The 16,819-nt window shown below is 37.1% G+C and overlaps 2 protein-coding genes across 2 annotated transcripts; one reads left to right on the plus strand and one right to left on the minus strand.

Moving 5' to 3' along the window:
• Positions 1-3,293: 3,293 nt before the first annotated feature.
• On the minus strand, positions 3,294-5,864 carry tmigd2 (transmembrane and immunoglobulin domain containing 2). The gene is made up of 6 exons (XM_065247947.2): positions 5,779-5,864; positions 5,346-5,684; positions 5,119-5,253; positions 4,903-4,940; positions 3,927-4,031; positions 3,294-3,784 (listed from the first exon to the last, which is right to left on the minus strand). The coding sequence occupies exons 1-6, from the start codon at positions 5,819-5,821 to the stop codon at positions 3,692-3,694; spliced, it is 753 nt and encodes a 250-aa protein (XP_065104019.1). The 5' UTR covers positions 5,822-5,864; the 3' UTR covers positions 3,294-3,691.
• Positions 5,865-6,425: 561 nt separating this feature from the next.
• On the plus strand, positions 6,426-12,761 carry LOC135730064 (transmembrane protein 233). The gene is made up of 3 exons (XM_065247948.2): positions 6,426-6,828; positions 11,503-11,637; positions 11,824-12,761. The coding sequence occupies exons 1-3, from the start codon at positions 6,577-6,579 to the stop codon at positions 11,833-11,835; spliced, it is 399 nt and encodes a 132-aa protein (XP_065104020.1). The 5' UTR covers positions 6,426-6,576; the 3' UTR covers positions 11,836-12,761.
• The last annotated feature ends 4,058 nt before the right edge of the window (positions 12,762-16,819 follow it).

Here is a 16,819-nt window from a genome sequence, read left to right on the forward strand (position 1 = left end):
GTGTCCTCAGAGGAATTTGCTGGACTTCGACTTGAAGTTGTCACAGCTGCTGAATAATTCATTCAAAAATTTAGGGTTTGACATGTTGTATAAAATTAGGAATGTTTAACACAGAGACATAAGACTGGAACAAATAATAAACGCTGGTTATAACAAAAATCTGTGAGCATTGTTTCTCTCTTTTCATAAATATTTAGAAAATAAATATAACCAATGTAAAGCTTACCAATATATACACGTGTCCCATTTCCATATACAGTTGTAAGTCTGGGTATATCTTGCGTTACTTTGCAGTAATAAACACCAGTTTCACCAGGCAGGTGAAGTGTTGCGATGATTGTTTCATTTCCATTATATGTTTGATGCTTAGATATATTATATGATTCATTGTACATGTTAGTTAGATTCGTTTTTAACCACAACACAATTATTCTGTTCCCTGTTAAATCTGGTTGAATGTAACAGTTAATGCTCACATTTGCGCCCTCAGATGCGTTTATTATCTCAGGTGTTTGCTGAACTGATAGTCCAAATACATTAATAAGACCTAAAAAAGAAAAGAGTTTTCATTTAAACAATGGAATTTTATTTCATTGGCTGTCTGACCTGTTCATCATTCTTTACAAACAATATTAAGTTAAGCAAGCAATACAACAAAAGACAATACACACCTGTGAGACAGATGATTATGAAGAAAACAGAGGGACTTCTGTTACTTTTCATTTTATATAGCAGCACAGACAGATTGTTTCACACAGATGCAAGTGTTTGTGTAATGTATACTGCAGTAAAACAAAGCATCTCATCTACATAGTCTCACATGCTCATATGACACCCACAGGATACCAGTGTTGTCACATTAGTTTTCTTTTTGTGAATGGAAAATACATTTGTTGAGAACATTATTCAAGTATATCCTTATACAATTCTCAAAGTTCACACAGGTGCCCAGAGAAAAAAGTGTAGTTCATCACATTTATTATGTTCAACCATGTCTTATCTAACATATCTACTGTATTATCAATTAAATACCAAAAAACATTATTTTGTAAAATATTTTGTGACATATCAAAAAGAGTAAAGTGAAGAAAGCCGATGAGATCCATCCTGAGATTAACAAAGCGGTAGTTATTTATAGATAGTCGTTTGAATTATTTTAATTATTATATAAAATAGTTATTTATATTAAATTTTCTGCATATCACTTTTAGCTGTATCTACTTTAAACTTGGTATTTATATGGATATGGTTGGCCCTTTTAACTATTGCATTGTGCTGTTCCCTATTTAGATGTGAGTTTCTACTAACTGAAGAAATGTAATTGTAAATCTAAGGTGGAGAAGATCCAGCCAAATCAACAGATGTCAACAACAGGCACCTGAAACGAGTCCTTCTGCCCTCTGCTGTTCACAGTAAAAAGTGCAGCCTGCACAGTCCTGTTCTCGGACTTCTGCACAGTCCTGTTCTTGGAAATGAATCTATAATAACTACACAAACTTACATTTTAAAATGAAGAATACACAAATGATCTTCAAAATCTTTCCTGGTCAGAGATAATGTGTGGAAAAAACACTTGTTTTAAAAATTAAAATGTCTATTTTATTAAAATCATTCAAAATGTACACAAAAACTCTTTCAAACCTATACATCCACATCTTTAAATATTCCTTGCAAATCTCAGAGGGGCAGATTGTCTCTATGCGATTGAGTTTTACAACCGATTGTTTGTGGTGTGGTCGTCAAATTTTCATCTGGTCACCATATCAAACAGCATACACTGATATACTTTAACACCACCTTACCAATAAACATAAATACTGTGTGCAAAAGCAACGCAACCCAGGAAATCTTGACAGTCAGATGTTACCACACTTCAGCAGACCATCCTGTCTAAACCTGTATGATGATGATGCACTGTGGTCAACATGATTAAAATAGTTGATGCTGATTAACATCTCTTCTTTCCTGTTTGTTTCTTTTGTTTGCATGTGAATGTTTCTGTAGCCATTTAGCTCACAACCCCACGGCAGCGACCGCCGCAGCAGCAGCTGTGGTCAGAGGTACAAGAGCTTTTGTTTTTTCTGCATCCCACACATGACCTGTACTCACGAAAGAAACTAACACCCAAACATGCTCCTCAATCTTGAGCTGTGCTATATGATTTTAATATGTTTTACTGTTTATGATTTTAAAAATTCTGATACAGCATTCACCAATGACTACCAATGAGATTGTTGTTAAGAATTATGTCTTCCCTTAAATCTTGAGAAAGTTTTTAAGTGTGTGGTGATTGGTCTATTTCAAATAGAATGGATTCACTTATTTAATTAATATTTTTATAATAGTTTTGAATTGGTGCCAGGCACATAGTGATGTGACATATTTTTTCTTTGATAAATTACTGGCTCATGGTTCCTCTTATGTAGAGCTAAACCTGTAAACAATTTTATACGTTCAAAGTGTAATAACATTATAAGGTAGATCTCAGTTTTATTTATTTATTGCTTCTTTCTGAATGTTTTGTTTCTCTTTATTGTTTAAATTTTTGTAATGAGATAATACATTTCCTGAAAGCACATTGTTAAACAGTCTAACAAAAGCCAAATTCAAAGTTTTGTAGTGTATTATAAAAACTTAATCATTATTTTCTACAAAAGAATACACTATGATGGGATGATTATTTTGATATTTTTGTAACTGGATTACAATAATCATGATCATGTACTTTCCAAACTTAGTTTCGACCTTGTTCATGTTAAATACTGTACATATTGTCTATGTTTTTGAGATCTGTATATCTGTCAATGTGATCAGACTTTTTCTAAATCAGATTAAATTATTTCAAATATTAGTGACCATTGAGAACTTCTATATAACTTTAATCAGTTTGCAGTGACTTGATTTGTTTTGGTATTTTTATTCACCTGTTGCTTTACCGCATGAAGACTCTCCCACAAACAATCTGTTATTGATTCCCTTTACTAATGAAAGTAACATAATCACTTACCACATAAAAATGTGTACTTCAGTATATGTGTATTTAAAATAAACTACAATTAAATGAAATAATTATTTTAGGGTGAAACAGCTTGTTCAAGCGTTTTGCAATTGCTGTTTTGCTAGGCCTACCCTGTTTTCCTTTCAGCTACTTTTACAGTATGCTTATTGCATTGCTGTCGATTAATATGACTACATTAAATAATAAAAGAATCTTAAAATCATGCATTGCAAATACAACTTAACTACACAATTTGAAAACATTTTATTCATATTAAGCATACAGTAACCAACACACTTCTTACTAAATGAACCCTCGCAGTGTTATTGCCATTTTATGTTAATTTGAAATCTATTATTTGTAAGTGCACTTAACAGAAAGATAAAGATGCTGTGGGCCGCTAAGCAATACTGCCATTACATGGAGTTGTACATTTATTGCTATTGACTGTGTGTTTATTCAACATTTCGTATTCAGTAATTTCTTGACTGAGTGGGTGAATCTCCAGTCCTACACTGATGAGAAAACAAGAATTGCTGCATCATGAAGACATTTCTGCTTAAAACAAGACAGAACTTTGAAATTCAAGATAAACAAACTAATATCTTTATTAATCTATTATTTTATCTGATCAAACTATTAGAAGGTTACAGTTAACAAGATTCAGACAAATTAAAATGATGGTCCAGAAAATCACCCTTCATCCTTTAGTTGACTCTTTATGTGGACTTGAGAGTAAGTCACTTCAGTACAGGATACTGTGGCAGATAGCTGAGCTTCACAGTTCTGAAAAACAAGAAGTCATAATGTCCTCATTACATTTGGTAACATTAATATAAAACTGGTTATGTTAATGCGCAAAATAAAACTGACCTTATGTGGAAATTAAATTATTTAAACTAAGCATCACTTAAAGAATGTAAAATACCTTGTTTCTTGTTTTTACACCCTCTTGGTTTTTTTGAATGGATATTGCAGCATAAATAACAGAAGTTTCAGAAATGACAGGACTTTGTCGTCCAATTGCATCCACCTGTAAATGAAATAGTTACTTCTTATCCTTTATCATGAACAAAAGGGTGGTCCTTATTTTTCAACTTTTAAAAGTTCATGCTCTCACCCCACCAATATGTTTAAATAAAAAAAATAGGCAACAATATTTTCAAAATTAATTGATATTTAGAGGTTGCTCAAGACCTTTGAGGGTGGTTTCCTAGACAGAGATTATCTTAAATCAGCACTAGGCCTTAGTTTAATTTGAAAATATAACTAGTTTAAACAAACATTCCTTATACCTAAAACATTACCGGTGGGCATTTTGAGGCAAAACAAAGGCCACTGATATATTTTAAGATATGTCAGTGCAAGTTGTTTTTAGTTTGGACAGCTCTTAAATTTATTTTAGTCAAGAACTAGTCTAATCCCTGCCTGGGAAACCGCCCCTTGAAGTTTAACACATTTGCGTATTATGTGATACTTTGTGCTAGCATGTAGTATTGTTTAATAATACATACTTATAGCAGCAATGGACCTTTTTGACCATGCTCCATGCAATTAAAACTCCTGTTTTATTTGTGATATGTCTTTCAACAAATAGACAATATACACTGAGACAATGGCTGAAGCAACACAAAGCAAGTCCACTAAATGGTTAATTGGATCAGAAGAGACTGAAATAACTGAAACAAAGTTACCCTCCAAGAAGCAAGTTTTATGTGTGTTGTGTGTTTTTAAATGGTATTTTGTATTTCGGAAATATTTAAAGCCTTTGAGCAACCTCTAGATGTTGTAGGAACAATTCAACATTTTGCACAGCGTGCACACATTTAGGGGTTGAGAGTTCAAAACAAAAACAATTTGACCCATTATAATGAACAAGTTAATAAATAAATAATGGCACTTACTAGGGCATCTCTTGCTCTAAGGTCACTTGTTTGCTGTTCTGTAAAAACAAAATACTTAAATTAACTAAAACAGTACAGTTAATTTACTTAACAGTGTATTTGTATGTAGACTAAATTGAACCTAAACAGTAAAGCTTAAATGTCACATGTCAAACACAAATCATGTAGACCTATAGTCTACTGTAGGCTATATATAAATTGTACAATTGTACTTACTTTTGTATTGTATGTGGATGACAAAGGCAATGCAGAAAATCAGGACGAGAATTCCCAAAACTGACAGTGACGATATCATCACTGTGCTCTCCGAGGGAGCTGAAGTGGTCACTGTGACATCTGTTGAACTATTCACTACGGGACGTACATTTTGAGTAGCTGGTTATTACGCAAGCTGTAAACATACTTTAGAATAAAAATGCTATCAAAACAAATGTAAAGCTCACCAATATATACACGTGTCCCCTTTCCGTATACAGTTGTAAGTGTGGGTACATCTTGCGTTATTTTGCAGTAATAAACACCAGTATGAATAGGCTGTAGTGAATGCAGATGAAGTGTCGAAGTGACGCTTACATTTCCACTATATAATCGATGTTCAGATTCAGAAGTATTAAATATTTCACGGAGCATTTCTGTGAGATTATTTTTTAACCACAAAACCATCAGTCTGTGCGTTTTTGTATCTGATTCAATGTGACAATTAATGCTCACATTTGCCTCCTCAGATGTGTTTATGTTCAAAGGTGTTTGGTGAACAGATAGTCCAAATACAGGGATATGACCTAAAAAAGCACAGATGACAGACGTGTCATCTTATCGTACGAACAATACAAACAATATTAATTCGAAAAATAATAAAAAAGAGACAATACATACCTGTAATAGAGATGATTATGAAGAAAGCAAAATTACTTTTCATTTTATCTAAACTACTCAAGCAGTTGGTTTCACACGTTTGCAGAGGCAGAGCTTGATCCGTTTCCTGTGTGATGTTACGTATCCTGTTCATCTTTACATGGGCTACTCTTTATTTGTCTTCACACTTAATTAACTTTGTTATATACATATATTTCTCTTTATCTTATTAACTTGCTTTTTTTTCCTTTTAATAAAACGTATTTTTTTGTTTAATTAAGCTTATGTATTGAAGAAGGGCCGGATTTGCTTTTTCGTTATATTGATCAATAAGTGTGATACAGCGTTTATCCTCTGGGTTTCGCTGTTCTCCTCCCACCACACAGAAAGTCGTGGGAATATTGCCAGTGCGCATTTCTTGGCAGCCTTGTAATGTGATTTTGGGGCCATTATCCATATGGCTTTATAAGTTGTAACATTAACACTCACTTCTCTCCCTTTGACAGATAATGGTAAGATGGGCAAGTAGACAGACCTTGTTTTTTCTATACTTGCCTCTCCTCTTACATCTTACAGTACATAGCCTTTATGTCTTCCCTCTCTCTCTCTCTCTCCCTCTCTTAGTCTCTCTCACTCTCCTCTTTCCCTCTGTAGAGTAGGATAGTGTTCAGCCCCAGTGGTAATTATGTCATAAGCCATATATGACTCACTCATCTTCTCATCCATTGCTTCTCACTCTTACTCAATCATCTGACATCCCCGGCTTCTTATTTCTCCTCCTGCTGTCCATTCAGTATCCTGATCTCAGACCTCAAGTAAATGTTCAACATCACTGCATCTTCCGAAGCTACCACAGAGTCTCCTGGTCCGTTTCGCATCATGAGTTCTGGTGTCCAGCAGTCGGATGAAAAGTCAACCCGCTCTATAGATGGAAGTATTAGTGACAGTTTTGTAATGAATGCTGAGTCGCAAGGGCCTCCACCGTTAAGGAATTACATTTTTCTGACTATATTCACCTGCTTTTGCCCTGCGTGGCCTATCAACATTGTGGCATTGGTTTTTTCGTTGATGGTAAGTAGCAAGTACAAATATTTATGTTATTTAGGATTTACAAATAAGGTAAAACATTTAAATGAACGTTACATCCGTATTACTGTATGTGTCTAAAGTGGGCACTAACACTTTGGTGAACATAAACAGCTGCGGTGCCCAAATATTGAGTAGGGTAAAGTGTTTTGTCAGTTGTTTTGTACTTGCGGGTTTACAGTCCTTCAGAGTGTGTGATGCTTGTGGCTTTGAAAACTGACTGATCCTAATGTACTAATGGTTCAGCCAGACATATAAGTGTTATGAATAGACAGGCTTCGGGTATCTGTGCAGTGCATTGTGGCACTCCCATACATGCAAGAAAACTGCATACACTCTCACACACTTCTCATACACACTTTTCCCCTACTGACATTCGTAAACATTCATACTGCTGTCTGGTAACATGCTTGCACGAGACATGTAGATTATGAGAATAACTTATGATATGATTTTTTTTTTTACATACAACAAGTTTTTTGCTCATGAAGTTTCTCAGGCTGTCTTTCCTAACCAATGGTTTTTAAAATAGATGAAGAGGAAAGTTTTTTCAGTGGTTAACACCCATATTTTCACACCTTGACCTCAGCATGTGAAACTCACATGCACAACTAACTACTTGCTTTTTTTAAATGTCAGTATATTATATTTCATATCTGTGTTTATATATATTTATCAGTATATCAGTTTGTGGCTATATATTTCTTTATATAGGCCTACATGTGGCTGTAACATTTTTAACATCAGTATCCCTCCATCAATACCAAACTAGAAATATGCCATTGTATAAATAAATCATTATAGTGGTTATCATTCAGCATTAATAATAATAATTATAATGTTATTAATAATCTAAAGGCTTTTTTAAACACTACTGTGGGAAAACATACTAACCACTAACATTCATCACATAAACTAACTACAAATATCATTCGCATAAATTAACAAAATGTATAAAAAATACATTACATAAATAAAATCACATTTATTATTTATTTATCTATCTATCTGTCTATTTAGTTTTGTTATTGTTGTACAGCCCTAATATTACATATATATATATATATATATATATATATATATATATATATATATATATATATATATATTGTAATTTTAAAAAAATTCCTCCCGAACCTGCTTAAGACGGCCTCCTGGTTGTATTAAAAACCACACAATATGTGTTAGTTTAGTAAATGTGTTATCCCTAACATCTCTGTGTAATTATTGGAACAACACATTTGTGTTACTTTTAATACAACTTGTGATGTTTCTTTAACACAAAATCACACATTAATGTTTACTAGCATAATGCAAAACAATATCTTAATATTTAACACTTGTGAGTTGGTAGTCATTTACATAAAGTTACAGTGATTCATGCCACAGCCTGTGATACAAACACGATCAATCACGTTTACCAGCTGTCGATTCCCATCATACCCCCCACTCAACAATCAATCTGTGGCTTTCAAATGCTAAACCCAATCTAGATTCAGGTCTCAATGGAGCAAAGTGCAAGGGCTTGCTGTGGAGAGCAACACCTCTGGTTTCAGGTTGACTCCTGTGTTGGCATCTCGCCCTCAATAAAGGTGATTACAGCAGCTGCGGCTGCCAAAGCAAGGGCCGTGAGATGAGCATTACAAATCACGCAACCCAGCTTATTGCCCCCTGACACAGTGGGGGCTTTTTGCATGTTGCTATGTTCTCGTAGCGCGAAGGGAACAGATATACTGATGAAAAATGTATAGCTTGAATGCATTGTAAGTCTCTTTGGATAAAAGCATCTGCCAAATGCGTAAATGTAAATGCATCACTGCTATACGCAAGTTAAGAAGATGTTTATCTTCATGAGTGCATGTTTGCTTTTAGACCACCTGCTTTCATGCAGACCTTCTTTGTTAAAGGCCGTATGTGAAAGAAGTACAGAGAAATGTTAGTGAAGCCAGATCATCTTTGTCTTCCGGTAAATATGATTTAGTGCCAGTGATCTATAGATCTCAGTTTTCTGTCTGATTTTATTAAGAGGGCTGCTGGTATTATCACTACACCATTCATCGCTGCCTGAGTTATGTACTGTACAGAGGTCTAGTTTTCATTTCGTACCTTGTCACTGATATTAAATGCTAAAAGTGCTTTTTAAAATAAAGCTTTTTATACACTCTTAGAACGGATGTTTAAAAACAACACATTAGTGTTGATTCTGGGGCAACACACTAAATGCGTTGTCCTGGAATCCACACATCCCTGTCTTATTATTGAAACAACACATTTTGTGTTACTTTAAACACAACATGTGTTTTATTCTAACACAAAATCAACACAAAATGACACATAATGTGTTAAAATTACACATAATCTGTTAAAAGCGTAACGCACAAAGATGTGTAAATCCTAAGATTATACACTGTGTTAATTTTTAACACATCGTTTTGTGTTATGCTTTTAAAACATTATGTGCCATTTTGTGCTGATTTTGTGTTAAAATAAAACACAAGTTGTTTTAAAAGTAACACAAAATGTGTAGTTTTAATACATGTGTTGATTTAAAACTAATGTGTTGTTTTTAACACATCCGCGTTCTAAGAGTTTATATCACTGAAATAAACTTTATAATCAGGATTAATACTTTTAAAAAATATAGCACAGTTTAGTGTCTTCTAGTTTTTTTTAAAGAAACAAAGAAATCTAAATAAGTATTTTTCTGTAATTTATGGAAAATGGTAAAATATTAGTGATAGTTAAAAAGTATATTATATTAATTACAAAAGAACATTTACACCTAAACTAAAATTTCCAAATGTGTTACTGTCCAAATGTGAACAGTGTGTCCAAATGTGTCCAAATGTGAACAGTCTTTTGTACTGAATTTAGACATTTTGTAAGCTGCGTTGCCAGTTGCAAACCTTATAGGGAAGTTTCCTGGACAGGGTTTAGATTAAATCCAGGACTAGGCCAATAGTTATATTAAGATATTAAAGGGATAGTTCGGCCAAAAATGATATTAAACCCATGATTTACTCACCCCCAAGCTGTCCGAGTTTCATATGTCCATCGTTTTTCAGACAAACACATTTTCGGATATTTTAGAAAATGTTTTAGATCTTTCAGTTGATTAAATGTAATGTTACGGGGTCCACCCATAGTCCACGACCTTCAAGTCCAAAAAAGTGCGTCCATCCTTCACAAATTAAATCCAAACGGCTCCAGGATGATAAACAAAGGTCTTCTGAGGGTAATCCGCGCGGTGTTGTTGTAGAAATATCCATATTTAAAACTTTATTAACCGAAAATAACTACCTTCCGGTAACGCCACCATCTTAGACTCCTCTGTATTCAGGAGAGAGTATTAGCGTAGTGTACGCACTTTTCTTAGTGACGTATGACAAATTCGGAGGGCGGGGGCACAGAGCAACAGCAGAGTAGCCTCTGTAGGCTGCGTAAGCTCTCATCCTGAATGCGGACGCGACTAAGATGGCGGTGCTATCGGAAGGTAGTTATTTTAGTTAATAAAGTTTTAAATATGGATATTTCTACAACAACCCCGCGCGGATTACCTTCAGAAGACCTTTGTTTATCATCCTGGAGGCGTTTGGATTTATTTTGTGAAGGATGGACGCACTGAAAACTGAAAACAGCTTGCTCTGACATATCTTAAATAAAATACAGCAATGCCCTTTGTTTTGGCTCAAAATACACACAAGTAATGTTTTTAGTAAGACATGTTTGTTAAAAGTTATATTTCCTAATTGAACTAAGGTCTAGTCCTTGTTTAAGATAAGCTGTCTGGGAAACCACCCATATAGTAGTTTTTACAAGCGAACCTTACAAAAACATAAGAGGGTGGTTTCCCGGACAGAGATTAGCTTAAACCAAGACTAGGCCTTAGTGTAATTAGGAAATATAACTAGTTTTAACAAACATCCCTTACTAAACATTACTTGTGTGCATTTTAAGGCAAAACAAAGGGCACTGGTATATTTTAAAATATGTCAGTTCAAATTGTTTTCAGGTTGGACAGATCTTAAATTTATTTTAGTCAAAGACTAGTCGAATCCCTGTCCGGGAAACCGCCCCTACAGATGTGCACCTTAAGACAAAACAACAGCGATATATATGTTAAGGTGTGTCAATGCGAGATGTTTTTAAACTAAAGCAGCTGAAACGTGCATTTTAGTCTGGGACTAGGATAAGCCCTGTCTGGGAAACCATCCATATATATAAAACAAAAAGAAATAAAAACAATAAAGGTTTCTATTAGTTTGACCATTAACTCTAAAAATGCTGAGGTATTTTCAACCCAAGTTGGGTCAAAAAGGATCAAACCCAACCCCATGGGATGTACATTGTAAAATACATTTTGCACTGGGTTGTTTCAACCCAAAATGCGTTATTCTAACCCATTGTTTTGTCAAATATAAATATTTTCTGAAGTAAATTTAACCCAATGGCTAAGCTCGTCCCATTTTGACCCAATGTTGGGTTGAAAATAACCCAGCATGTTTTTTTGTTTGGTTTTTTTTGAGTGTTTGTTAAATAAAAAGTGTTTTTTTATTTAGGTTACAGGCAATGTTTTGCACCTTTTTTATAAAATGTGCCAATTATTTTGCCAAAATGCAATTATCTCTCTCTTTCTTATTCACTCTCTGTCTTTGTCAGTCTCAAAGCAGTTATGATACCGAAGACTATGAAGGAGCTCAGCGGCTGGGGAGGAAGGCTCTTCACATGGGAATTGCCTCTCTACTTATTGGCCTGCTGATCATTATGGTCTTCATCATTGTACACTTTACAACGGTACTCATCTGCACAACCGACAAGCATTAAAGCTTTTGCTTAAGCAGTATTCTTCTGCATGTCATTTGTTTAAGAATTTATGCTTAATGTTTTTATAATGTATGTGCTTGCTCATTTGATATTTGCTATGTACATCCATGTAAATGTGGTATTTAATCTGCCTCTTTGCTCATTTTATCTTAACAGCACACAATTTGATGGTGAAAATAGAAAACAATCTGATGTTGATCTGTTCCAGTGCAAACAGGAGGACACTGTGAGCTCACACCAGAATGTGGTTTCGTAGTGGCGGCACCACTTGCTTGAACCATCCTGGATTCATAAGTAATCAATATTATGAAATGGAATGTATTAAAAGGTCTGATTTGCTAAAAGCATGGCCAAAAGGACTACAAAAAACATACTATTCATACCAGTTTGTAACAATATCTCAAAGATTTTCAAGTGATGCCATGTCTTTCTGCAGGCAACACATTTGCATCTACGTTGTGTACAATGACACCTCAAATCTTGTTCACGTGTATAGTTTCAGAGGTGTGAATTGTGTTCGCCTTTAATAAATATTGAAATGATGCTTTCATACAAACATCTAATGGATGCTTTTACAGAAAAGAAAATTTAAACACCCTGTGGAATGATGTATGGGTGATTGTATAAATAACTATAGACGATTTCATAGGACGCATGCATGTTGTCATGGTTACGCGCCTGGTCCGAAGTTAACTTCCGGTCTGTGTTTGTTTATCAGTGTCGCTAGTGGCTAAACTGACCTCTAGAAAAAATACCTTGTCAAAAATAAAAAGAAATCGGTTTCCTAAAGACGAGGAGAGACGGCCAGCATGGATCCCCGCAGTCAAGAATTCAAGGATTCGTAACTAACATTGTATACATGAATTTTACACAGTAACGTTAGCTCAGTAATTTACTTATTTATTTTGCTTGTTATCAGAAATAATCTGCTCTGGAAGGACTCTGAAAGGTTATTGTTTTTATGCAAAAGTCTCCAGAAGTAAAGTTTGGGCCACAAAAGCCATTTGTTTATGTTGTCGCTGAAACCGTCTATAGTGCGATAGAGTTTTTTACCGAAAAAAATACATGTTAAATGTATGAAATGACTCAATAAATACTCACTTATCATTGCATTAGTGGCTGCCTTATTTTATTATGAATTACAGCAAGCTATCGATGTCTTTCTCGTGGACTACCCACTTCCATTTCTTTCACATCCAATGTAATCTGCAGCGTTTGGAGTTTCCTGTATTCTGATATGTAATATTATAGCCAGCTAAGGTTAAATATAGCTAAATCATCTGCCAGACTTAAGAATCAAAGCAAACTGTTTCTGCTACAGCTGAACATATGCAATGGTATTTTTTGTAAGGTTTGTAATCAACTTTACTGTAGTGTATATTTATTGTACTCATCTTTCAGACTAACTAACTGACAGACTAAATGACTAACTAATGACTACTAATGTTTTACTGGGTGTTACCATCAAGAGTAAAGAGTCACATACTGGTAGTCCCTCTCACTGCTTTTGGATACAGCTCCATTTACCTCAGGAGATTATTGCCGGTGTCATATAATGACACTGTGATACTGGATTGCAATAAAAATATTTACGGGTTTATTAGTAAGACATGTAATTAAACACAGCTGGCTAATTCCATCAAAGAAAACATTTAATGCCAAACAGTCTAAAATTCAATTCAATTTTATATAGCGCTTTTCACAATTGGTAAATGTTTCAAAGCAGCTTTACATTAATAGAAGCAGGGAAAAACACAGAAAAATCATAGTACAGATAGCATAAGCAGCAGAATTTGCTGCGGCTATGAATCAACATTATAAGCGAGCGTATTACTAATGTAACGTATAGAAGAGGGTGCTAAGTAAAGCCAATTAAGGCTGACTCCCCGGGTTGAAAAACCCCCTAGGAGGAAAAAAAGTCCTAGGAGTAAGTAGGTTAAACGGGTTCTGCCGGTGGTCGTTGGTCAGGCATCAACTGGGCATCACATTAAAGGACGGCTAGTAAATCAGAGATGTTCAGACCTTCACATTTACCGGAACTGGGTCTGTTTGCCTCATTGTCCTCGGGATTGAGGACGAGACAGGGAGAGAGAAACAAAATCCTATTAGCGTAGGGGCTTGTCACATGTAATGCAAGTGTCACATAGTGATGTAGTTTAAGTCAGCTCGGTTCCAGACAGGCTAACTATTGCGGCATAAGTATATTACCCATAGTTGAGGATTTAGCAAATTTGTGGGCCCAGTGCGAATCTGTATGGGGCCCACATATAATCTTTAAAACAGTAACAAAAACTCGTTTGACTAAGGCCAGAAGCCCCACTGTCGTCGTTAATACTAACGTACAAACGGTTCTGTATGACATACTATTCTCGAGACCATGGAAAATGCCAAAATCGCAACCAGACCAAACGTGCCAAATTAAGACTCAACCGTCTACTAAATCAAAGTTTCATCATATTTCTTAAGAATATTAATAAAATTTACCATGCTTTGAAGTGTTGATGATAATAAGGTTTTAATTTATTTATTTATTAGGTTGTACAAGCTAGCTATTGTGAGAGAAGTACCATTACTAAACAAATTATGTGAATGCCTTGTTAAAGAGAAAAGTCTTAAGTCTAGATTTAAAGTTATCTACTGTGTCTGATTCTCGGACATCGGTTGGTAAATCATTCCAGAGCTTTTAAACTATGATGATGATGATGATTGTCACCAGGTGACGATTCGTGAGGGCGGAACCAAAAGTTCCGCCCGGACGACTGATTCTGAACTCCGGAATTTCCGGGGTTTCCCCGAGGGCGAAATCAGGCCATACTATGCACAGGTGCGATCGATTAATGCAGCGATTGCTGATAGGATAATGAAGAGGGAAAGGAGAGTATAAGAAGACCATTGAAAACTCAAACGGGGTGCTTTTTGGTGCGTTTGGTTACCGCTGTGCAGAGCTGTGTACGTGCTTTACACTGTTCCCTTAGGGAAGGAAGCGGGAGCCGTTGATGGTGTTACTGAGGGAGTTACAGAGTATCTGTGAAGAGCTGGGCACGTGAGTACCGCATACAACTCTGCTAGTGTTTGCAATGAGGTGTACCCGAAGTGGGTTGTGAGGGTGGTGCTTTATAGCGGCTTTACGGGGAGAGAAAAAGTAGGTGAGCCGGGAACTAACATCTAGGTGAGTGGGAGATCTCTGCCCGGAGTTCGCCCCCGCTTTCACGTGATTACCACTGTCATCAGTTGTATGGAGTATGTTTGCTGCCAGCTTGTGTGTCTAAATTAGGTTTTGGAAGTTTCCTTGACCGAGCAACCGGCCCCACCGGACGAGTACAGGGTGGGCGAGCCGAGCGAGGTGCAGTCCATACGACGAAGAGGTCCCGCGGTCACTACTACCATCCTCTCCTTTTTCTGGTGCGGAAATTGTACCCAACGAATCCCCTCTCAGGGACCTTGGTCGAGCTAAGCACCTGTTTGGAGTCACGTAACGTGTGAAAATTGCTGTGGGTGAGTCTGGACTTCACTTTGTGGGTGTGTGCACTAAGAATTGCTGTGTGTGCTGTGTTGGTAGAACCAGGTGCCTCCCTCAGTCCAGGAGTATCCTTGGGAGGACACCAGCGCGTTGTGGTCACCCCAGTAGAAGGAGAATCAATCTGTAAGGTGGGACCTCCGGTGCGTCAGCCGTGATCTACACTCATCCCGAGCGTGGGCAGTAGGGAATCCTAGCGGGCGGCCGTGTGAGTAAAAGAAACGCACGACACCTGCTGTGTGGCGCTGGGGGTTATCCCGTAGTGCAAGTGCACACGTATCCATCATCTCCGTACGGAGCCTCGTCGAGAGTTCGCCCCAGTCAGTACCCCCAGGACCAGAGTGGAGGGGAAGGAACTAGGGAAGCGTTCAGGCCGTACGCATCATACCCGGCGCCCCCTTGTGTGTAGCCGGCGCCTTGTGGATCCGCTGCCCCCGGGACACGTGTTGGGTAAGACGACCATTTATTACCTTACCTGTGAGTGATGCAGCTTACCTCTGCCTCTTAGGCCGCTGTGAAAAGGAACGTACAAGACCCAGTGTATTAACTCTCTTACCTTTGTGTGAAACACCTTATCTGTGTGATGCAGCCTACCTCTGTCTTCTAGCTCGCTGTGAAAAGGAACGTACAAGACCCAGTGTATTAACCCTCTTACCGTTGTGTGCAATACCTTACCTGTGTGGTGCAACTTACCTCTGCCTTTTAGGCCGCTGTGAAGAGGAGTGTAAAAGACCCAGTGTATTAAGCCTCTTACCTGTGTGTGAAATACCTTACCTGTGTGGTGCAACTTACCTCTGCCTCTTAGGCCGCTGTGAAAAGGAACGTACAAGACCCAGTGTACTAACCCTCTTACCTTTGTGTGAAACACCTTATCTGTGTGATGCAGCCTACCTCTGTCTTCTAGCTCGCTGTGAAAAGGAACGTACAAGACCCAGTGTATTAACCCTCTTACCGTTGTGTGTGCAATACCTTACCTGTGTGGTGCAACTTACCTCTGCCTTTTAGGCCGCTGTGAAGAGGAGCGTAAAAGACCCAGGGTATTAAGCCTCTTACCTGTGTGTGAAATACCTTACCTGTGTGGTGCAACTTACCTCTGCCTTTTAGGCCGCTGTGAAGAGGAACGTACAAGACCCAGTGTATTAACTCTCTTACCTTTGTGTGAAATACCTTACCTGTGTGGTGCAACTTACCTCTGCCTTTTAGGCCGCTGTGAAGAGGAACGTACAAGACCCAGTGTATTAACTCTCTTACCTTTGTGTGCAATATCTTACCTGTGTGGTGCAGCTTACCTCCGTCTTCTAGCTCGCTGTGAAAAGGAACGTACAAGACCCAGTGTATTAACCCTCTTACCGTTGTGTGCAATACCTTACCTGTGTGGTGCAACTTACCTCTGCCTTTTAGGCCGCTGTGAAGAGGAGTGTAAAAGACCCAGTGTATTAAGCCTCTTACCTGTGTGTGAAATACCTTACCTGTGTGGTGCAACTTACCTCTGCCTCTTAGGCCGCTGTGAAAAGGAACGTACAAGACCCAGTGTACTAACCCTCTTACCTTTGTGTGAAACACCTTATCTGTGTGATGCAGCCTACCTCTGTCTTCTAGCTCGCTGTGAAGAGGAACGTACAAGACCCAGTGTAT

The sequence above is a fragment of the Paramisgurnus dabryanus genome, chromosome 11 (assembly GCF_030506205.2).
Source record: "Paramisgurnus dabryanus chromosome 11, PD_genome_1.1, whole genome shotgun sequence".
Lineage (NCBI taxonomy): Eukaryota > Metazoa > Chordata > Actinopteri > Cypriniformes > Cobitidae > Paramisgurnus > Paramisgurnus dabryanus.